Here is a 22,195-nt window from a genome sequence, read left to right on the forward strand (position 1 = left end):
AGACCAACAAAGACAAGTAGGTGATTATAAAACATATAAAGAGCGGTTGCTGGAATTGGGTAGGTCCAGTTTAATGAAGAGAAGGACTAGGGGAGACAGGACAGCAGTCTTCCAATATCTCAAGGGTTGCCCCAAAGAAGAGGGAGTCAAGCTCTTCTCCAAAGTGCCTGAAGGTGGGACAAGAAGCAACGGATGGAAACTAATCAAGGAGAGAAGCAACCTGGAACTAAGGAGAAACTTCCTGACAGTGAGAACAATTAATCAGTGGAACAACTTGCCTCCAGAAGTTGTGAATGCTCCAACACTGGAAGTTTTTAAGAAGAGATTGGACAGCCATTTGTCCGAAATGGTGTAGGGTTTCCTGCCTGGGTTGGACTAGAAGACCTCCAAGGTCCCTTCCAGCATTGTTAATTCTGTTCTTCGGAGTCTATTGAGGCTCTCAAAGAAATTACAACAGACCCAACTCTGGGGAAAGATTTCAACTTGGGTTTGCCCCAAGACAGTCATGAGAAAGGATAATTCAATTTCTGTAATCCAGGCTCTCCCTGGCCAGATTTGATGTGATGGACAGTCAAGCCAGACAGTAGAAAAAGATACATGGTTAGGTGCCCAGAGTTGGTTAAAACTTTTCAAACAAAAGTCGCACGAGGGACATCAGAGCCCAAAAGAGAACAGAAAAATGCAGCTGTTCAGAAGAAGCTCTCCATCCCGCTGGTGGTTCATCCGTAAGGTTTTTGCAATAAATATTCATATTCCCAAGGAATGGGGCAGCTCCCCAAATTCAAAGCCGGAAGTCTCCAGAACGCAACTCGGTGCCCGGAGAGATTTCCTCATGTCATAACAGAGGACCGTTTGAATCCAGTTCTCCTTCTTCGGGGCAAATGTGAATTTGAGGTTTTTGTTTTTTTTTCATGATTGTAAACGGTCTTTTAAAAAATATGATTTTGTACGTTTATGTCTTTTCAAATTTGAAATGAGTTCATTGTAATACTGCTCTGTAAAGATAATTTGTTATATCCCTTTTAATTAAAAAAAAAAACCACAACCCTTTCTTTTTCATTGATCCATGATACATAAATGCTCCTAAAATCGATAAGTTTGTCCCTGGGGTTTTGTCTATATTGGGTTAAGAGTCTCTCTCCTGGCTGAAGTCCCTAAGATGATTAATGAAGGAGAGAAGCAACCTAGAACTAAGAAGAAATTTCCTGACAATTAGAACAATTAATCAGTGGAACAACCTGCCTCCAGAAGTTGTGGGTGCTCCAACACTGGAAGTTTTCAAGAAGAGACTGGACAGCCATTTTGTCTGAAATGGGATAGGTGGTTGGACTAGATGACCTCCAAAGTCCCTTCCAACTCTGTTATTCTGTTATTCTGACCAGCAAGAGGACCATCTCCTGTTTATGCTGTAAATCGGAAGTCGGGCAGGAATCCCAAGGGAAGAATGGCAAGTCTCACAACACAGAAATTTGCGAGTCTGCTTTTTTTCTAGTTCTGCAGCCCCAGAAAAATAAATGTTCCGTAGAATGAGTATTGCGAAGAATGACTAGGGACGTTGTCGTGCGGGTCGCACCCGAAGGTGATCGGTCCCTATATAAAGCCATCCTTATCCTTTGGGCGTCCGGTGTATCTCCCGGTTGATCCAGCTGACGTAGTTGGTCACCTTGGTGTAAACTCCGGGCTTCCTGGCCTTGCCACAGCCGTCTCCCCAGCTGACGATCCCGTAGAGGTAAAACGCTCCGTCCCTCTTGCAGGCCAGCGGACCCCCCGAGTCTCCCTGGGACAAAGGTGAAAACATGAAGGTCGAGGCAAGAGCTACACAACGTCACAATCTCAGCCCACCGGGGTGTTGTTGTTATTGTTAACTTTTAATGGTGGCTGTGTTTCAGCTGCAGGAAACCAGGTGGGTAGATACCTCACTCGATCTGAAGATCTCCGTGAATACGGAAACGGTACATCTTGAGAATTAGGAGGAAGGAAGGAAAGGAAGGTGGGAGGGAGAGAGGGAGGGAGGGAGCTGAGTTTCAGTAACTCTCCTCCCACTCATCCCCAAGATCTTTTTTTGTCACCCCCCACATGCTGCTAATTCCCACAGTAACTCAACAGGATTGATTACCTGGCAAGCATCTGACCTGCCGTCCAGGTAACCAGCACAGAACATATTTTCACTGATTTCAGCTCCATAAATGTCCGGGTTTTGACACTCGTAATCTGGGATAATCGGAACCAATGCTTCTTGCACCACATTGGAGTATCTGGAGGAATCTGCTCAAAGAACGAGAAAGAATACAATTCTGAGGAACAGCAGCTGGACCCGGAAAGAGCTCACCTACCCAGGCTCAGAGAAATCCTTCAGGCTAGTTCCGTCATCTCGGATTGAGTACTGGAGGAGTGAGGTGATCTCGTAAACCTGGAGTTTGCAGTCACATCAACATGGGGGCGGGGGACTCATAAGCCATGTTATCAGAGACATGATGAAAGGAAGATGCTTAAGAATGGCTACAGCCATCTAGATCAGGGGAGGGGGGGGGAACTATGGCCCTTTTAGGACTTGTGGACTTCAACTCCCAGAATTCCTGAGCCAGCAGGGGTGGGGAATTATGGCGCTTTTAGGACTTCAACTCCCAGAACCTGAGTCCCCGTTTTATCAACCTCGGAAGGATGGAAGGCTAAGTCAACCTTGAGCCGGTCAGGATTAAACTTCCTGGCTGTGGGCAGAGTTTGCCTGCAATACTGCATTCTAGCCACCGAGTGGCTATAACTGAGTGTGATGTGCAGACATCATGATGATCATCCTGGCGTCAGCTGAAACTCCTGGCTCTAGGGGCGATCCCTTTCCCCAGCAGCGATCCCAGCGGTGAGCTCTTACTTTCATGCAAGTATCCCCATCCGACAACGTAGCATTTGTAATGGTCTGGAAAGGACATGGAAGCTTCTGGCAGGCATATGTGTTGAACAAATTGGGATCTCACTGCGCAGCGGTCCTTGACTTTCTTGAGTTTAATTAAAGCTGCAAGAGAGGGGAAGAACAGGTTACATAGGTAAGAGGGTGGGATTTACAGTAAATGCCGGCGTATAAGACGACTTCCGCGAGCGCTGAAATCGGCGCCAAAGTCGGGGGTCGTCTTATACGCCGAGTCGTCTTATTTGCCGGAAATACTGGTAGTTTCTGGCGTATAAGACGATGTTCTAGGAATGCGGCCCGGCTATAAAGACGGGGGTCGTCTTATACGCCGGGTCGCCTAATACGCCGGCATATACGGTAATTATTGTTAGATCATCTTCTGCCCCACAGCCTTCGTGCTTAATCTATGCTGAAACTCGCTGGCATGAGAAATGACTGCCTGGATTTCAATTTGTCTTTGTCAGTGGTGCTGACCAGGTCTTCTCTTATCCAGTTTTGGTCACTACACTGCAAAAAGGGTGTTGAGACTTTGGAAGAAGTTCAAAGAAGAGCAACTAAGATGATTAAAGGCTTGGAGACTAAAACATCCGAAGAACGGTTGCAGGATTTGGTTTGGCCAGTGTAGAGAAAAGAAGGATGCGGGGGGACATGATAGCAGTATTCCAATATTTGAGGGGCTGCCACAAAGAAGAGGGGGTCAGCCTATTCCTCAAAGCACCAGAAGGCAGGACAAGAAACAACGGATGGAAACTAATCAAGGAGAGAAGCAATCTGGAATTAAGGAGAAACTTCCTCACAGTGAGGACAATTAACCAGTGGAACGGCTTACCATGTTCTCTACACAGGGAGATTGATTCTGAATGCAACCTCCTATTGATCCAATAAAAGGAATTAACCCTTTACATCAGGATCCACTGGTCCATGGACCAGTGCCGGACTGCAGCCCATTACAGAATGGGCCGCACGAAGCTATGTTTGTGAAAGCACCGTGCACGCACAAAACCATCCCCTGTCCCCCACCTCCCACTCCAGTGGAAAGGTTAGGGATCGCCAGTTTAAGGAAGGACTCCCTGGAGAAGAGCCTGATGCTGGGAAAGATGGAGAGCAAGAGAAGAAGGGGACGACAGAGAAGGAGGTGGCTGGATGGAGTCACTGAAACAGGAGGTGTGAGCTTAAACCAGTGTTTCTCAACCTTGACAATTTTAAGGCATGTGGACTTCAACGCCCAGAATTCCACAGCCAGCATTGCTGGCTGTGGAATTCTGGGAGTTGAAGTCCACATGCCTTAAAATTGTCAAGGTTGAGAAACACTGGCTTAAATGGACTCCAGAAGATGATAGAGGACAGGAAGGCCTGGAGGAACGTTGTCCATGGGGTTGCGATGGGTCGGACACGACTTCGCCACTAACAACAACAACAGGCGAGAAAAGGGCTCACCGATATCATTTTCGGTTGGGTTGAACACGGAGAAGTCAGGATGCATGATGTACTTCTCTACTTTAAATTCTTGAGTATTGCCTGTGGTACTGTTAAAAAAATGTTGTCCCAAAACCACGCGGATGGTTGATGTCAGCGGGCTGAAGGAAACGAGAAATCCCTGTTAATGACGCCCTTTCCTGAACCTTCAACCACGCTACATCGGCGGTTTATCACCGACCCAAAGGTTCTGAGAGCCAAACGTGAAAGGCTAATCCAGAAGGTCCTGAGACGCAGCCTTCCTTTCCTGCTGTTCTGTCTGCTGAGCGATGGCGCTCCACAACTTCTCCTCCTCGCTTCAGTCTTCTGGGAGCGGAAGAGGAATTCAAGCGGAGGTGGCCGTAGGGTGGGGTCGAAAAATCCAGATGGCCACCACAAACATGCAACACATCTTAAAAGGGGTGGTGGTTGGGGGGTGGCTGCCATCTGGGGTCCTTCTGTCGCCCTTCTGCATACAACTCTGCACTCAATGGGGCAACTGGAGGATGTCCCTGGGAACTCAGCAGGAGCAAAGAGGGAGGGGAAGGAGGAGGAGGGAGGAGGGAGGAGCAGGGATAAGGAGGGGGAGGGGGGAAAGAGGAGGAGTAGGCAGAAGAAGAAGGAGGAGGAGGAGCAGGGGAAGGAGAGGGAGGGGAAAAGGAGGAGGAGGGGGAGGGGAGGAGGAAGGAGCAGGGGGAAGGAGAGGGAGGGGAAAAGGAGGAGTAGGCAGAAGGAGAAGGAGGGGGAGGGGGAGGAGGAGGAAGGAGCAGGGGGAGGGGGAGGGGGAAAGGAGGTAGGCAGGGGGAGGGAAGGAGGAGGAGGAAGGAGCAGGGGGGAGGGGGGAGGGGAAAAGGAGGAGTAGGCAGGGAGGAAGGAGCAGGGGAAAGGAGAGGGAGGGGGAAAGGAGGAGGAGTAGGCAGAAGAAGGAGGAGAAAGGAGCAGGGGAAAGGGAGGGGGAAAAGAGGAGGAGTAGGCAGGAGGGGGAGGAGGAAGGAGCAGGGGGAAGGAGGGAGGGGGAAAGGAGCAGTAGGCAGGAGGAGAGGGAGGGGGAGGGGGAGGAAAGAGCAGGGGGAAGGGGGAGGGGGAAAGGAGGAGTAAGCAGAAGGAGGGGGAGGAGGAGGAGGGAAAAGAGGAGTAGGCAGAAGGAGGGAAGGAGGAGGGGGAAAGGAGGAGGAGGAAAAGGAGGAAGATCTGGACCATTTTGATGCTCAGAGAGATCATTTCCTCACTCATTGGCTTTGCCTTGAAAGGAAGGCAGAGTTTGACACCCAGCCATGATTCGGAGGATCAGACAAGTGGCGTTACCTGTTAGCAAAGCAGTGGGCAGACGTGACCAGCCAGCAAGAGCGAATAAGGCTTCCGGCACAGAAATTGCTGCCGATGTTGATGCCAGCCAGCCAGGGGTGGGATCCTGACAAAGCATAAGATCCCCCCACAATCCTGGGCCTTACAAACTTCTGCTTCTTGTGCCTCCTCCCACACGGCTTCTTGACCGCGGCAAACTTGTCTGTGACGTCTGGGAAAGAGTCTGGCGCCTGCTCACGCCTGCTTTCTGAAAGAAAGGCGGGATTAGGGAATCTCTTATTTCCTTACTGGCTTTTTCACTCCGTTTTGCTTTTCAGAATGTTATTGCAGAATGGGGGTGGTGGTGGAGGGAAGGGCATAATGGTTCAGTGGTTAAAGACGTTGAGCTTGTCGGCTGACAGCATGGGCTTGGGTGAGCTCCCGTCCTTGTCTCAGCTCCAGCCCAGCTAGCAGTTCGAAAGCATGCAAATGCGAGTACCGTATTTTCCGGCGTATAAGACGACTTGGCGTATAAGATGACCCCCGACTTCGGAGACGATTTGCATGGTTTAGAAAGTCGTCTTATACGCTGGAAAATACGGTAGATCAATAGGTACCACTTTGGTGGGAAGATAACCGCGTTCCGTGCACCTTTGACCGGGAGCCACGCTGGCCACATGAGCCCGGAAATTGTTTTTGGACAACGCTGGCTCCTTTGGCCTAGAAAAGGAGATGGGCACCATGCCCCGGAGTCGGACACGGCTGGACAGAGATTGCAGAGAGGGTTTAAGCAGCTTTGGGGGTTTTTGGGCGTCTCAAAGGCTGTTGCAGCTTCTCTGCCATATTCACGCAGTCCTCGACTTACAACAGTTCATTTACTGACCGTTCAAAGTTACAACGGCACTGAAAAAAAGTGACTTAAGACCATTTTTCATACTTAGGACCAACTGCAGCATCCCCCTTGGTCACATGATCAAAATTCAGACGCTAGGCAACTGACTCGTATTTAGGGCGGTTGCAATGTCCCCGGGGACACGTGATCTCCTTTTGTGACCTTCTGACAAGCAAAGTCAATGGGGGGAAGCCAGATTCACTTAACAACCGGGCTACTAACTGATCAACTGCAGTGATTCCCTTAACAACGGTGGCAAGAAAGGTTGTAAAATGGGGCAAAGGTCACTTAAAAAATGTCTCACTTAACAATATAAATTTGGGGCTCCATTGGGGGGTCGTAAGTCAAGTTGTAGTGAGGAGAGACTGACCAGAGGGATGGTGTTGACATGAAGATGGATATTGATATGACACTGGCTCATTACCGCGAAGTTTTTTTTAATTCTACATTTATTTAAGAACACTTGTCCATCCTTGAGCTAATTTAGCAGTGCAACCCAAGCTGAATCCTGCAGTTTCACAAGTTACTTATGACAAGAGTCCCCAACTCCCGGTCTGTGGACCGGTATCAGTCCACGGCATGCCAGCAACCAGTCCACACAAACAAGCAAAGCCCCATCCGCGGGATGCGGGTAGCACACAAAACCACGCACCCATCGGGCCACAGAAAAACCTCTCTCCACGGAACCAGTCCCTGGTGTCCAAAAGGTTGGGGACCTCTGCTCTAAATCAAGGGTCCCCAACCCCCGGTCCGTGGCATGCCAGCAACCGGTCTGCACAAACAAGCAAAGCCCCATCTGCGGGATGCAGGCAGTACACAAAACCACGCACCCATCGGGCCGCAGAAAAACCTCTCTCCACGGAACTGGTCCCTGGTGCCCAAAAGGTTGGGGAACCTCTGACTTACGGCATAGTGACACGTCGCAGTAGTCCCAAGACAGTCTGCCGTCCTTAATGAAATAGCACCACGGCTTCTCGTCCTCATCTGGACTTCTAAGACATGGGGAAAAAGTGAAGGAATGAACTCTTTGAGTCACCCGTTGACTTCCAGTCTCAATTTCTCCTGGCTTTGTTAGGAGCACAAGGCCTCCCGCTCTTCAAGTGTGGATTTGACTTAGATTTTGCTAATGTCAGAGGGAAGGGCGGGAAAAGGACTCCAGGGTGGCTCCCTGGCATTTAGGAGATGCCCACCGATCTGTGAGGGACCCCTTTTCAGCCGGGGTGGCTTTGTGGGACCTGTTCCCTCCCTCCAGGGGCCATCCTAAGTGGTGCCTGGGGTCTTAGGTCACCCGAGTGGATTGTCTCTTCTCTTTGGCGTCTCTCCTGTCTCACTCTTTGCTTCACTTGGCATGATCCTCCTTTTTGGCTGGGCCCATGGCCTTTCCAGCAATTTAGGGCGGTTGGCTGTAAATCGATTACGCTGTATACAGTACGGGTGTCCTAAGGCCTGTGGACTTCAACTCCCAGAATTCCCCAGCCGGCTAAGGCTGGTGGACTACAACTCCCAGAATTCCTTCAGCCACTTGGCTGAGAATGCTTGACTGGCCTTGGCTAGTCTGAGACGCGAAACCATGTTTTGCTTCTCAAGCAAGAATCTTCTTCTTCTATTGCTTTTTGAAAAAAAGCACCTTTAGGACAGTCATGATTGAGAATCCCTATGGACACCTACTCCGAGCGGTTCTTACAAAGGAGTTACTGCTCTGGCATTTTACCGGCAGTAGGAATGGGATCCCAATCCCAGCAGCACCGTGTTTGTTTGAAGGTCCTCATAGTAGAAGAGATTGGAAGTCCATGGGAGGCAATCATCTCCAGAAATGGTCTTCTTGGCCAGGCCCAGGTACCTGTCCCCGTTCTTCGAATAACAGTTTTGGCCTGGAACTGAAGAAGAAGGAAAGGGAAAAGAGTCAAGTCGGCGCCAAAGAAAACTGATCGGGCCCTCATTAAGCAAGTCACTAAGCAAGTCATTAATCCCTGGTTTAATTTGATTACCAAATTGACAAAAGGTACAGAGAAGAGGAGTGGGTGTGTGTGTCTGTGTGCGCACGCGTGTGCGTTATTTGCATCCTTTTTTTTTATAGAAAGGAGGGTAGTAGTCCTTGACTTACAGTGGTTCATTTAGGGACCGTTCAGCGTTACAACGGCATTGAAAAACGTGACTTGTGACCTGTTTTCACAGTTACGACCTTTGCAGCCTCCCCCATGGTCACGTGATCAAAATTCAGACGCTTGGCCCAACTGACTCCTATTTATGACTGTGGCAGGGTTCCCGGGCTCACGTGATCCCATTTTGCGATCGGCTGACAAGCAAAGTCGAGGGGGGAGGCCGGGTTCGCTTACCAACCGGGTCACTAAATGAACAACAGCAGTGGTCCGCTTAACAAACCTGGCGAGAAAAGTCGTAAAATGGGGGGCGGGTAAAACTCGCTTAGCCGATCTTTCACTTAACGATACTGATTTTGGGCTCAGCTGTGGTCGTAACTAGAGGACTACCTAGACCAGGGGTAGGCAACCTCGGCTCTTTTATGACTCATGGACTGCAACTCCCAGAATTCCTAAGCCAGCCATGCTGAGGGGAAGGGAGAGGTTTCCAAGCTGAGCCATGCTGGCTCAGGAATTCTGGGAGTTGAAGTCCACAAGTCATAAAAGAGCCAAGGTTGCCTACCCCTGACCTAGACGGTAGGGGAATTTGAATTTGCCAAAGGGAATTAACTCTCTCGCAAAGAAGGAAGGCGGCTGTAGGCCTCGTGCTATAAAAGAAGGCAAAATCAACCCTGCAGGACACACGTGCAACTTTCCACTTCCGGTCACACTGGGGTGGGTGGGTGGGAGGGAGGGGGCTTACCCACGTTGCAGTGTCTCCCTCTGAAAGAGTGGCTGCACACACAGATGGTCTGGTCGGAGACGAGGGTCCTCCTGCAAGAGCGGCTGCCTTGGGGCAGGCAGGGGTCGGTGGGACAGCCTGGGGGGAGCCAAGCACAGGGAAAGGGGGGGGGGCTTAAAACCAACCTTTTCCTGATAAATACAAAGCACAAGAGCTACATTTGAAGTGGCATTTCTGTTCATTGGTTTTGAAGTTTCTCTGGCCCCAAGGAAGAAACGGTTAAAGAATTCTCGCCTGCAGAACACATTTAGGTATTTTCGTTTTAAATATTGGGAAACAGTCAATAGTGGAAAGTGGCATTTCTCTTCCTTCCTTCCTTCCTTCCTTCCTTCCTTCCTTCCTTCCTTCCTTCCTTCCTTCCTTCCTTCTTTCCCTCCCTCCCGCTTTCTTTCCTCCCTCCCTCCATCCTTCCTCCATTCATTCTCTCTCTCCCTTTCTTTCTTTCTTTCTTTCTTTCTTTCTTTCTTTCTTTCTTTCTCTTCCTTTCTTCCTCCTTCCCTCCCTCCCTCCCTCCCTCTTCCTTTTCTTCCTTCCTCCATCCTTCCTCCTTCCCTCCCTCCCTCCTTTCTTCCTCCATTCATTCTCTCCCCCTTTCTTTCTTCCTTCCTTCCTTCCTTCCTTCCTTCCTTCCTTCCTTCCTTCCTTTCTCCTTTCTTCTTTCTTTCTTTCTTTCTTTCTTTCTTTCTTTCTTTCTGTCTTTCTTTCTTTCTTTCTCCCTTCCTCCTTCCCTCCCTCCCTCCCTCCCTTTCTTTCCTCCCTCCCTCCATCCTTCCTCCTTCCCTCCCTACCTCCCTCCTTTCTTCCTCCATTCATTCTCTCCCCTTTCTTTCTTTCTTTCTTTCTTTCTTTCTTTCTTTCTCTCCTTCCTTCCTTCCTTCCTTTCTTTCTTTCTTTCTTTCTTTCTTTCTTTCTTGTGCTTGCCAGTCACGTGACCCTTTTTATCTCAGCCCTCTTCTGCTTCACTTACTTCCTCCTGAAAGCATTTTTCACCATAGAAGAGTTACTCACTCAGAAGATCAACTAAGATGATTAAAGTCCTGGAGACTAAAACATAAGAAGAACGGTTGCAGGATTTGGGAATGGCCAGTCTACAGAAAAGAAGGACTAGGGGGGACACGATAGCAGTCTTCCAGTATCTGAGGGGCTGCCCCAAAGAAGAGGAGTCAAGCTATTCTCCAAAGCGCCTGAAGGCAGGACGAGAAGCAACGGATGGAAACTCATCAAGGACAGAAGCAACCTGGAACTAAGGAGAAGCTTCCTGATTGTGAGGACAATTAACCAGCGGAACAGAAATTGCCACCAGAAGTTGTGGTTGCTCCAGATTTCCAAGAAGATACTGGACAGCCACTTGTCTGAAATGGTATAGGTGCTCCTGCTTGAGCAGGGGGCTGGACTAGAAGACCTCTAAGGTCCCTTCCAGTTCTATTCTGATTGATTGATTGATTGATTGATTGATTGATTGAAATTGTCTATGGTCTCTTGTTTGAGCAGAGGGCTGGACTAGAAGACCTCCAAGGTCCCTTCCAGCTCTATTCTGATTGATTGATCCCTTTGCAATGCATCCAAAGGAGCACTCTAATGAACATTTCTCCACAATACCTGTAAACATTTCCGGTTGGCAGTTGGTCGTGCTGTTAACACACGTGCACGCGTGTACTGTCCCTTCGTAGATTCTGGCCCAACGTTCTCCAATTTCAAAGTATTCATACAGAGTTTCATCAAAGCATTTTGCTGTAATGAAGGAAAGCATAGAAGCCCTTAGCCTGGACCACCGTTTCTGCCATCAGAGCTGTCAAATCAATCCTTCGGTCCTTCCAACAAAATTCCCGGGTTTCAGCCGTGCGCCAGGTAAGAAATAAGAGCATTGCTGAGCACATCCGAACGCAACGGGGGGAAAAGAGCCCTTGTCTTCCAAGGGAGGGCCAACTGACCCACCTAGGACATGGGAAGCTGCCTCAGTTTCCCTGATGCCAGAGCTGGTCAGGAGCCCTACAGAACGGCTGGGCAATGGTGGAGGCAGAATGGGGCAAATCGCTGTGGCCAACCCGCCATGGAACACTTCGCCACGGGACAATTTAACAATTCAACTGAATTAATTAAAATAAATAAAAAGTTTATTTTATTTTTTGTCATTCACATTTCATTCTGTCCCTCTTTTTTCATCCTTTCTTTCACGATTCTTTAATATTAACTGTTGTCCAGCAGTGAGTTGGCTGTGGCAGGTGGGCCGTGGTGAGTTGGCTGCGACGAATTGTCGTAGGCCCAGTGGAGAATCCCAGCTAACCAAATATCCATGAACTGAGGAAGCTTCCAGGATAGGAAGCGAAACGTCCTCAAAAAAAAAAAAATCAGTCCAGTTTCCTTTTCCAAATAAAAAAACCACTTTTGACGCTCAGCTTACCAACTTCACACTGTTTTCCCGTGAATTCTGCAGGACAGACGCAGCGTTGAGGACACCGGTCGCACTCCCTGAAACATGTGCCCCCATTTCCACAAGGGTTACGTGTGCAGTCATTGGAAACATCTGCGGAGGAAATTAGTCAAAGAGTAAATCAAGAAAAGCAACAGCGGACCGGTTCTGTGTATTAATGAACAGCACAAAAAAAAAAGGAGATTGTTATGTGCCACCAAGTCAGGATCAGACCTTTGAGGCCCAGTAGACATACCTCCTCCAGGGTGGTTATTCACTGAATTGTCTTGGCTGTCTATTGGTCTCTTGACCATTTCCTTTTTCAGCGGTGTGCTTGCCATGACAATTCTAACTTGCTTCTTTCTTTTTTAAAACAATTTTTACTGGAGAAGTTTTTTGACAATGAAAAACAGTACAAATTTTGAATGAAAGAAGAATAAAGAAAGGTAATAAGAAGGAGGAAAAGCAAAAGCAAAAGCAAGTGAAACTGAAAGCAAAAGCAAATGAAACTGAAACCGAAACCAAAACTGAAAGCAAAAGAGGTGGGCGAGGGGGAAAGCAAAAGCTGTGAAAGTGAATGGAAGGGATGGGGAAGAGGGAAGGAAAGTGAAAGCAAAAGTGAAAGGTGCAGGGGAAGAAGGAAGGAAAGTGAAAGGAAAGCGAAAGTGAAAGCACAGTCCAGATTTTCCAATTTGCTGGTTTGCTGCATCCTAAAGGGGCAGTTGGATTTTAGAGTCCTGTGCCAGAATGCACAAGCTAAAAAGAAAGGCTGAGTTTGTTTTTCTTACATATTAAAATATTTTTGGTACCTGGGTATTGATAGACTTCCTCCACAGGTCCGGCTGTGGTCTTAATGCCTGCTTTTATTTCCCCCTATGAATAATAGCAATGTAAATTTATTTTGATGATGCAATTGGTCCAAGTAAATTGTGTGAGTAGTTGATTTTTTTTTTTAGTAAACAGATCCTCTTGCTCTCTCTGAAATTGAGAAGGGACGGCAAAATACAGGTAGTCCTTGACTTAACGGCCACAATTGTTAAGGGAGACATTGGTTAAGTGAGTTTTGTCCCAATTTACGACTTTCCCTTGCCACAGTTGTTGAATCGCTGCAGTTGATAAGTTTGTAACCCGGTTGTTAAGTGAACTTCTCTTCCCCATTTTGTGACTTTATTTGTCACAAAAGGGAATCACATAACCATGGGACACAGTCCTGGGGTCATGTGATCCTCTTTTGCGATCTTCCGGCAAAACTCACTTAACAATTGTCTCATTTAACAACAGAAATTTGGGGTCATACGTCGAGGACTTCCTGCACAAAGGGTTGGAATAAGGCATTTCAGTGAAGGCAATAGCACCAGTACTTAAGACTTATATACCGCTTCATACTGCTTTACAGCCTTCTCTAAGCAGTTTACAGAGTCAGCCTCTTGCCCCCCAACAATCCGGATCCTCATTTCTACTCTACTCTACTCTACTCTACTCTACTCTACTCTACTCTACTCTCATATCGTATCATGATTCTATTCTATTCTATTCTATTCTATTCTATTCTATTCTATTCTATTCTATTCTATTCTATTCCATTCCATTCTCTATTCTATTCTATTCTATTCTATTCTATTCTATTCTATTCTATTCTACTCTACTCTATTATGATTCTATTCTATTCTGATTCTATTCTATTCTATTCTGATTCTGTTCTGATTCTATTCTGATTCTGTTCTAACATGATTCTATTCTATTATGATTCTATTCTATTATGATTCTGATTCTGTTCTATTCTACTTTATCATATCTTATCGTATCATGATTCTATTCTATTCTATTATGATTCTGTTCTATTATAATTATTCTATTATGTTCTGTTCTATTCTATTCTATTCTACTCTATTTTACTCTACTCTATCATATCTTATCGTATCATGATTCTATTCTATTCTATTCTATTCTATTCTACTCTACTATGATTCTGTTCTACTATGATTCTGTTCTATTATGATTCTGTTCTATTAAATTATTCTATTCTATTCTATTCTATTCTATTATGATTCTATTCTATTATGATTTTGATTCTATTCTGATTTTGATTCTGTTCTGATTCTATTCTATTATGATTCTGTTCTAACATGATTCTATTCTATTATGATTCTGATTCTGTTCTATTCTACTCTATTATGATTCTGTTCTAATATGATTCTGTTCTATTATAATTTTTCTATTCTGTTCTGTTGTATTCTTTCTATTCTATTCGATTCTATTCTTTTCTATTCTGATTCTGTTCTGATTCTATTCTATTCTGATTCTGTTCTAACATGATTATATTCTATTATGATTCTATTCTATTCTATTCTATTCTATTCTATTCTATTCTATTCTATTCTATTCTATTCTATTCTATTCTATTCTATTCTATTCTATTCTAGACCAGCTTCATAAATGCAAGCTACCTGCTTCGTCCAATTCTTCCTAACATGCAAAGGGCTATGTACCGCACGCCCCATTTCCAGTTATAATACAGATAGTCCTCCAGTTATGACCACAATGGAATTCAAAATTTCTATTGCTAAGTGAGACGTGTGCTAAGTGAATTTTGCCCCCGTTTGACAGCTTTTCTTGCCACAGTTGTTGAGTCAATCTCAGCAGAGGTTAAGCGAATCACACGGTCGTTAAACGAATTGGACTTCTCCCCCCTTGACTTTGCTTGTCCGGTCACAAAAGGGGATCCTGTATTCCTGGGACATGGCAACTGTCATAAATAGGAGTCAGTCGCCAAACATCTGAATTTTGATCACGTGTCCACGGGGACGGCGCAAGACTTAAGTGTGAAAAGCAGTCCTAAGTCACTTTTTTCAGTGCTGTTGTAACTTTGAACGGTCACTAAACGAACTGTAGTAAGTCGAGGACTTTCTCTATCTGCTCCTGTTAGAAAGATCTGGGTCTCTGTAAAAAGGGCAGGCTTTTAGCCACGGGGACCGTTTCTCGGGACCTGTGTTTTGGTTCCCGATACCCTCACCACGTTTCTCTCTTTTCTGACTCCGGATTCAGCCCATGTTTTTAGGAAAATGTTCAAAGCAAGCAGAGATACACACACTTACCGTCCCGGTAGTAGGATTCCTCAGACCTGAAACCAGAGCAACGGTCATGGCAAAAATGTAGATGTTCATCTGGGTCTCTTTCACTAATTTCCTAACAGTACAAAACTTAACTTGTGGTTTTCTCCCGAGTGGCTTTTCGCTCAGGGCGGAAGGGTCAAATGGGAACGCAAAGCGACACTGGGACGCCTGCAAATCCGCTTCATTTGAGGGGAAGTTTAACTTCTGCAGGATTTTTTTTTTTTTTTTTTTTTTTGTACTTCAGCTACTAGGGGGAATGATTAACCGGCTGACGGACTGATCGTTGGAGGGAAAAAGGAAGCCAATGGCAGATGGCAGGGAATTTGGATCGATTCCACATTTGGGATGATCAATATTTGCAGAACGCTTCCGTTCCCAGCGCCATTTGAGAATGAGCCATCACACCAGCTTCTGTGTGGAGACAATTCCCTAAACTGGGAAGGAAGAAAGGAAAGAAGGAAGGAAGGAAAAGGAAGAAAAGAAGAAAAATGACACAGAAGTCAGGAAGGGAAGAAGGGAGGGAGGGAGGGAGGAATGGAAGGAAAAGGAAGGAAAGAAAAATGACATAGTAATTAGGAAGGAAGGAAGGAAAGAAAAAAGGAAAGACAGAAAGAAGGAAGGAAGGAAGGAAAAAAGGGAGGAAGGAAGGAAAAAAGGAAGGAAAAGGAACGAAAGAAAAATGACACAGTAGTTGGGAAGGAAGGAAAAAGGGAAGGAAAGAAAGAAGGGAAGAAGGGAAGAAGGAAAGAAGGAAGCAAGGAAGGAAACGAGGAAGGAAAAAAGGAAGGAAAAGGAACGAAAGAAGAAAAATGACACAGAAGTTAGGAAGGAAGCAAAAAAGGAAAGAAGGAAGGGAAGAAGGAAAGAAAAGAAGGAAAATGACATGGAAGGAAGAAAGCCAAGCTTGCTTTTTAGAGCCCTGGAGCTTTACATAAGGATGATGATTTGCAATTATTTTTTTATAGGAATCTACTAGTCCTCATGACTGGCATCAACACAAACAGAAGCAATACATAAAAAGTTGATGGCTGTTGCAGGGACAGGGATGGGCCTGAACTTCTCCCACTTCAAAGTACGCACTGATTTGGGGGCAGCTGGGCTGCAAATTCATCTTTCATTCCACTCTTTTGATCCGAGCTGTTTTTCACCCTCGCTGCAAAGGAACCCGACAGACACCGAACTCCAAGAGGAGAGAGACAAATGGTTGTTGAGGCCGCACCGTGGAGTCCTCGGTTTTCCAAACATGGTCAGGGTCCAGCAGACGACCCAACCTCCCCCAGCGGGAAGCCATTAAGTGAATCACTGCATTTGTTCAATTAGTAACACCGTTGTTAAGCGAAACCGGCTTCCCCCCGTTGACTTTGCTTGTCCAAAGTTTGCAAAAAGGGAATCGCGTGACCCCCCCCCGGGGACGCTGCAAACTGTCATAAATACGAGTGAGTCGCCAAGCGTCTGAATTTTGATCACCTGACCAGGGGTATGGTGCAACAGTTATTAAGTGTGAAAAAGTAAGTCACATTTCTCCGTGCTGCTGTTTAGCTTCAAATGGTCGTTAAACGAACTGTGGTGAGTTGATGGGTTGCCTGTATACCTTTCGCTACATATGGAGTCGAGGATCTTTCTCGACTAAAGGATCAAGTCGGGGCCGATCTGACAGCCTCTCTCCTCCAGATCAGCCGCGAGAAGGGATCTCCAGAGATGGGGGGGGGGATCCTCGCATCCGCCAGAGAATCCTGAGCAGGAAAGTCCATCCTCAAGAGCGAAACTCTGCAGGCATCTTGCGATTCCCTAACCCTGCAAGGCTCAGGAAACGGAGCTATGGATGAAAGGACTCACTTTTAGGGCTGTTATTATTTTTTTTTTGGGGGGGGGATAGAAAATAATTCCTCCAACTTGACCCTAATTGCAAACAACAAAGCTGTCAAAATATAGAGTATCAGATCCCGGATACGACGGCGGCTGCGTTGGAATTGAACTGAAGGCGTGCAGGATTTGGGAAAAATGAGATTTGGACAGTATCCAAATCACGGTTAAATGAATATCTTGGCTTCTGAAGATGACACTCTGAGATAATGTGGTTTTTAACACCCCAGGATCCCTGTGGAGTAATGCAGGCCTGAGACGCGGCGTAATTTTAAAAGGTAGTTTACTCTTAAATTAAACCATGATTTACACACAACTGACAAATTAAACCAAAACGCTCAAGAACGATATGCAGCCCCTTCTTCCTACTGTCTTGCAGAACGGAATTCGAACTCCACTCCAGGGAATTGGCGAGGCCCAGCACACGATGCCAGAAGCGTCCGCTTTGCTGTGAATATGACTAGCGTGAGTGGCTGTGAATGATCTCCCAGCCCTCCCATTAAGCATCGTGGAGGGATATAATTAGGACCCAAGCCCACCTTCACCACAGTTCCTCCTAACTGTGAGGTTACTGGTGTCTTCAGAACAGAATGATAAAAGTTGGAAGGGACCCTGGAGGTCTTCTAGTCCAACCCCCTGCTCAGGCAGGAGATCCCATACCATTCCAGACCAATGGCAGTCCACTCTCTTCTTGAAAGCCTCCAGGGATGGGGCACCCACAACTTCTGGAAGCAAGCAGTTCCACTGGTTAATTGTTCTCCCTGTCAGGAAATTCCTCCTTCATTCCAGGTTGGCTCTCTCTTTAATAAGCTTCCGTCCATTGCTTCTGCCTTCAGGCGCTTTGGAGAAAAGGTTGACCCCCCCCTCTTCTCTGTCTCAGCCCCTCAAATATTGGGGGGCTGCTATCAGACCACTGGGCGGGAGGGGAAGGGAGCCCTTGATCTCCCCCCCCCACCCATCAAACCAGGCACTCAGTTTTCCCCAAAAAAACAAATTGATTTCCCCAACGGTCGTAGTATTGTCATCCGTCTGTTCCTTGAGGAGAAACGGAATGGGGCAACTTCCACGGCCAACTCACTACGGCCGATTTGTCGTGACCAAGTCGCGATAAACGGAATGGGACAACTCGCCGTGGACAACTGGCCAAGCCAACTCGCCGCGGGATATTTCAACAATTCAATTTAATTATTTAATATTTTTATTTAAAAAAATAATAATTTGAATTTTTGTCCTTCCAATTTTGTCTTGCCCTTCCTCTACAACAGTGGTTCTCAATCTTTTTAATGCTGCGACCCCCAACCAGTCGTAAGTCGAGGACTACTCAACCGGTCGTAAGTCGAGGACTACTCAACTGGTCGTAAGTCGAGGACTACTCAACTGCTGCAGCACCGTTTGCAGAATGGGACTTTTGGCGGGCTCAGCAGGGCAGAGACAGCCTGGACAATTCCTATTGGCTTTTGAAAGCCAATAGAATTAGACTCTATTCAAGAGAGTCTATTCTATTGGCTTTCAAAAGCCAATAGAATAAAAGGGAGTAGCACAGCTAAGGAAAAGGGGGAAAAAATGGCGGACTGCGTTGTTTGGCGACCCCCGTGAAATGGTCGTTCGACCCCAAATGGGGTCCCGACCCACAGGTTGAGAACCACTGATCTACAAGGATTCCATTCCCCCGTTTCTTCGATATTCGTGTGAAGTCTTGTCCCACGGCGACTTGTCCATGGCAAGTTGGCAGCAGTGAGCTGGCCACAGTGAGCTGGCCGTGGTGAGTTGTCGTAGGCCCGGGGAGAAACACTCAGACACACACTTGGCCTTTTTCTGACAAGCCACGTTGAAGCTTGGGAAACGACTGATCCCAAGCGGAACAGGATTCAAATGGGACGATGCCGTCCAGCCTAAGATGAAACCTGGGACAGAAGATAGATGCCTTCAAAAAAACTGAGAGATTATGTCCTCCTGATCACCACACGTTTGAGCAGATGTGACAACCAGGAGCGCCTTGCGCCGATGCAGTTCTTGTTCATTTTGACCCATGCCGGTGGCCGACAAACGTCACATAGAATTCATAAACGTTCAGGGGGAAGGGCTAGAAAAATACACTGATGTTCTTTCAGGCAGGGTGTTCCATTAGACAACCGGTTCTCTGTGTGGATGCTGCTTCTGGAAGTCCATTCTGGGCCTGGGCCACAAAAAATTAGCTATTTGTATCTGCCGAAGTGGTGCAAACTGGCTGAATCGCACCATTCTATCTATCTGTCTGTCTGTCTGTCTGTCTGTCTGTCCTATGTCTAATCTATCTATCTATCTATCTATCTATCTATCTATCTATCTATCTATCTATCTATCTATCTATCATCTATCCATCCATCTATCCATCCAGTGGTGGGATTCAAATAAGTGAACAACCGGTTCTCTGTGTGGATGCCGCTTGCGAACCGGCTGAATCCCACCACTGCACAGGGCAGAAAACATCCCGCATCCAAGAAGGCTCCACACACATTTGCACCACTCAGGTGACCCTGAGGACACAGACAAACCTCCCAGTGGCCTCAATGACCCTCTAAAAAGAAAGCAAATGACCGGCTGTCTGCAAGGAGTATAAATCCTTCCGTTCCCCACCATCCAGTCAGAGCTGAAGAAGCTTCTGGGATGAGAAGGGAAACGTCTTCAAAGAAAAAACAAGAAAGTCCAGTTGCCTCCAGGGTCCTCCTTCGGGACCATCATGACTTGGAGGACGGAGAATCTCTGTAGACATTGCAAGGATGGGTGGAAACGGGTTGGGCGCCCGGTTCCTTCACATCCTCCACAGAGAAGAGTGGAAGAGATGTGGGTCGAAGCGCGTGTCTATTGTTGTTGACCCTACAATGGGGACGAGAAGTTGTGATAAGGTTTGCAATGAGTGCATCTTTCCCGTGTTCTCAAACGGGTGTCACAAGATTCCCTTCTGCCCAGTGATGACGATTCGGCCTGGAGTGTTCACTGCACGAACGCCACAGCTCGCCCAATCTCCCGGCGTCATGTCTCCAGACTTTCAAACAAAAGTCGCCTTAGAAGGACTCTCGTTCTCCTTATTTTTCTCGGCAACGGGGACTGTGGGAAGACGGGACGTCCTTTCAGTTCTCGCTGGCCTCTTCGGCTGAGCAGCCCTGGGGACATCGCTCTCCGGCTCAGAACAAGGCCACTCCGGCCCGTGCGATGCTGTAACACTGTCCACATCTATGACGCAACGGATCGGGAGTTCGGGTCTACCAGTTTCCTTTCCGACCCCAGCGGGATTAAAGTCACAACAAGGGTTTGGGGAGGTTGGTGCGTAAAGGCTTCCGTTGCTTCCTCGGACGTGGCTTCTCGGCCTATGGAGGACACCTAGAACACAGGAGGGAAAAGGAAAGGGAGAGGATGAAAGCGCTCCACATTCGGACACGCTAGCGCACGATCCCTTGTCTTAAGGTGTGACGCTATTTCGTTTGCCCTGTTTCCTTAGAGTTATCTTTTATACTTTTATACTTTTATTGTATTTATCTTTTATACTTTTATTGTATTTATTGCTATAAGCAACCTCTGCGAAAGGCAGTAGGTCGGGAAAATTATCGTGCTTAAACTGCTTAACGACCGTTCAGAATTACAACAACACTGGAAACAGTGAGTTATCACCGTTTTTCACACACCGTTGCAGCTTCTCCAGGGTCACGTGATCAAGATTCAGAAGATTGGCAACCGGTTCATATTTATGACGGTTGCAATGTCCTGGGTGTATGTGTGTGTACTAAAACATATAAGGAACGGTTGCTGGAATTGGGTATGTCTAGTCCAGTGAAGAGAAGGACCAGGGGTGACATGACAGCAGTGATCTAGTATTTGAGGGGCTGCCCCAAAGAAGAGGGAGTCAAGCTATTCTCCAAAGCCGCTGAAGGCAGGACAAGAAGCAACGGATGGAAACTAACTAAGGAGAGAAGCAAACTAGGAGTAAGAAGAAACTTCCTGATGGTGAGGACAGCTAAACAGTGGAACAACTTGTGAATGCTCCAACACTGGAAGTTTTTAAGAAGAGACTGGACAGCCATTTGTCTGAAATGGTATGGGGTTTCCTGCCTAAGCAGGGGGCTGGACTAGAAGACCTCCAAGATCCCTTCCAACTCTGTTGTTCTGTAAGCAGATGTAACAAGCTCGCAACAAAAGCATTACAGGGAATGATTTCCAAGACACTCAACATCTGGGAATACCTGGCCTGAATTTCTCAGAGGTGGCTTTTGCCTCGGTGGGACTGACCCTCTTGGAGGGGATCAGCCTGCCGTTGGGGCTGGCAATGTCCCCCTCGGCCACCAGGGTCAGGTCTGTCAGGACCACGTTCTCCTCCGCCACCGTCTCCACCTCTTCTTTCCACCTCGGGCTGCCCTGCAAAAGCAGATTCGGAGGGCGAGGAGCAGTCCCAGCGGTGGTGCCATCGCCAGTCGCCTGGCTGAGGGCCACGGGCGTCCTCAGAGGCTTCTCTGGACCTCTTTGTCCGTCCGTCGGGTCGCTTGGGTGTGGCGGGCAGCTGCTGTCCTCGCTGCATTTCTCCTGGCGGTCAGGATGGGGCGTTCTTGGGCGGGAGCCTGTCGCTTCCTTGGGGGCAGATGTGGAAACGCCGATTGGGCAGGAGGGCACGTGCAGGAAGTCGGGCAAAACCAGATCTTCTTTTCTCAGCAATCCTCGTTGGTCATCCGCTCGGTTACTCTGGACTTTGGAGATGAGTTCGAAAAACTCTAATGCAAGAAACCCAGAAGAGTTGAGAGTCAGCATTGCACGATCCCGCCACACCCAGCTGCTGTTTTGAATTCAGCGCTTTGCTACTCTATTTCTCCGTCCTCCGGAAGGGTTCATTAAAAAAAAAAAAAACCTGGGGGGAGAAAGCAGCACCAGGGCTCCAAATGTTTGGTGAGAATTTGGAGCTGAAGCTTGTGATTTCATAAATTTCATATATATCAAGACTCTTTGAGTCGTCTAAACTTTAATGAGGGGGGTAGATGCCTAGTAGATTTCCCCTGCAATAAAATAAGTAGAAATGAATACAATTGTAACTAAATAAATCATATACTTTTTGGAACATCTTTAAACCTGCGTGTGTGACTAGCTTATACTTTCGTGCACCTGTTTTTCAGGTGGCTGCATTTCCCAGTGGGGAAAATAGATTTCATTCATTCCAACAAATTATAGAAAACCAAATTAACAACTTAGGCCAAATATCATGCCGCTAAATAAAATACGCAACTGAACAAAAGCAAAAGGATTTATGGAATTAGAGCCCAATTATGACGGTAAACCCTCTTACGGCTGCATAAATTTAGCAATTTGATCATTGCAAATTCCAACTTGACTTGAATGAACCAAGTTCAATTGCCTTTTTTTTGTAAACACTG

The 22,195-nt window shown here is 47.0% G+C and overlaps 2 protein-coding genes across 5 annotated transcripts in view; both read right to left on the bottom strand.

Annotated features, from left to right (window-relative positions):
* Positions 1 to 279: 279 nt before the first annotated feature.
* HGFAC (HGF activator) lies at positions 280 to 15,402 on the bottom strand. 2 transcript variants are annotated; one of them, XM_039361542.1, is made up of 12 exons: positions 14,922 to 15,399; positions 12,636 to 12,699; positions 11,818 to 11,940; positions 11,016 to 11,147; positions 9,378 to 9,494; positions 8,248 to 8,413; positions 7,443 to 7,528; positions 5,666 to 5,912; positions 4,343 to 4,482; positions 2,870 to 3,010; positions 2,117 to 2,265; positions 280 to 1,777 (listed from the first exon to the last, which is right to left on the bottom strand). In XM_039361542.1, the coding sequence occupies exons 1-12, from the start codon at positions 14,988 to 14,990 to the stop codon at positions 1,607 to 1,609; spliced, it is 1,605 nt and encodes a 534-aa protein (XP_039217476.1). In that variant the 5' UTR covers positions 14,991 to 15,399; the 3' UTR covers positions 280 to 1,606. The 2 variants fall into 2 exon arrangements, with proteins under 2 accessions (XP_039217476.1, XP_039217477.1); XM_039361543.1 differs by lacking the exon at positions 280 to 1,777 and adding an exon at positions 1,784 to 1,958 and having other exon boundaries at positions 14,922 to 15,402.
* Positions 15,403 to 19,381: 3,979 nt separating this feature from the next.
* The window catches only part of RGS12 (regulator of G protein signaling 12), a 46,164-nt gene continuing 43,350 nt past the window's right edge, over positions 19,382 to 22,195 (bottom strand). For 2 of the 3 annotated variants that reach the window (XM_039361505.1, XM_039361506.1), the window contains exons 17-18: positions 21,020 to 21,541; positions 19,382 to 20,162 (exon numbers count right to left, since the gene is read on the bottom strand). In XM_039361505.1, the coding sequence (XP_039217439.1) occupies positions 19,831 to 20,162; positions 21,020 to 21,541 (854 nt within the window). In that variant the 3' untranslated portion in view covers positions 19,382 to 19,830. Of the gene's footprint in view, positions 20,163 to 21,019; positions 21,542 to 22,195 lie in introns of those variants that run through there. The other variant, XR_005558886.1, reaches the window with a different exon arrangement.

This window comes from Crotalus tigris, unplaced genomic scaffold (assembly GCF_016545835.1).
Source record: "Crotalus tigris isolate CLP2741 ecotype Arizona unplaced genomic scaffold, ASM1654583v1 scf7180000019298.7629538967:1458412, whole genome shotgun sequence".
Lineage (NCBI taxonomy): Eukaryota > Metazoa > Chordata > Lepidosauria > Squamata > Viperidae > Crotalus > Crotalus tigris.

Excerpts from the sequence above, each read along its gene's own strand:
- HGFAC (XM_039361542.1), bottom strand. The coding sequence starts at position 14,990 with ATGAACATCTACATTTTTGCCATGACCGTTGCTCTGGTTTCAGGTCTG. Across the intron at positions 5,913-7,442 it reads CTGCGACGTGTCACTATGCC|AAAGCAGGCGTGAGCAGGCG; the intron begins GTAAGTCAGAGG and ends CCTTTCTTTCAG. Across the intron at positions 1,778-2,116 it reads GCAGGTCAGATGCTTGCCAG|GGAGACTCGGGGGGTCCGCT; the intron begins GTAATCAATCCT and ends CCTTTGTCCCAG.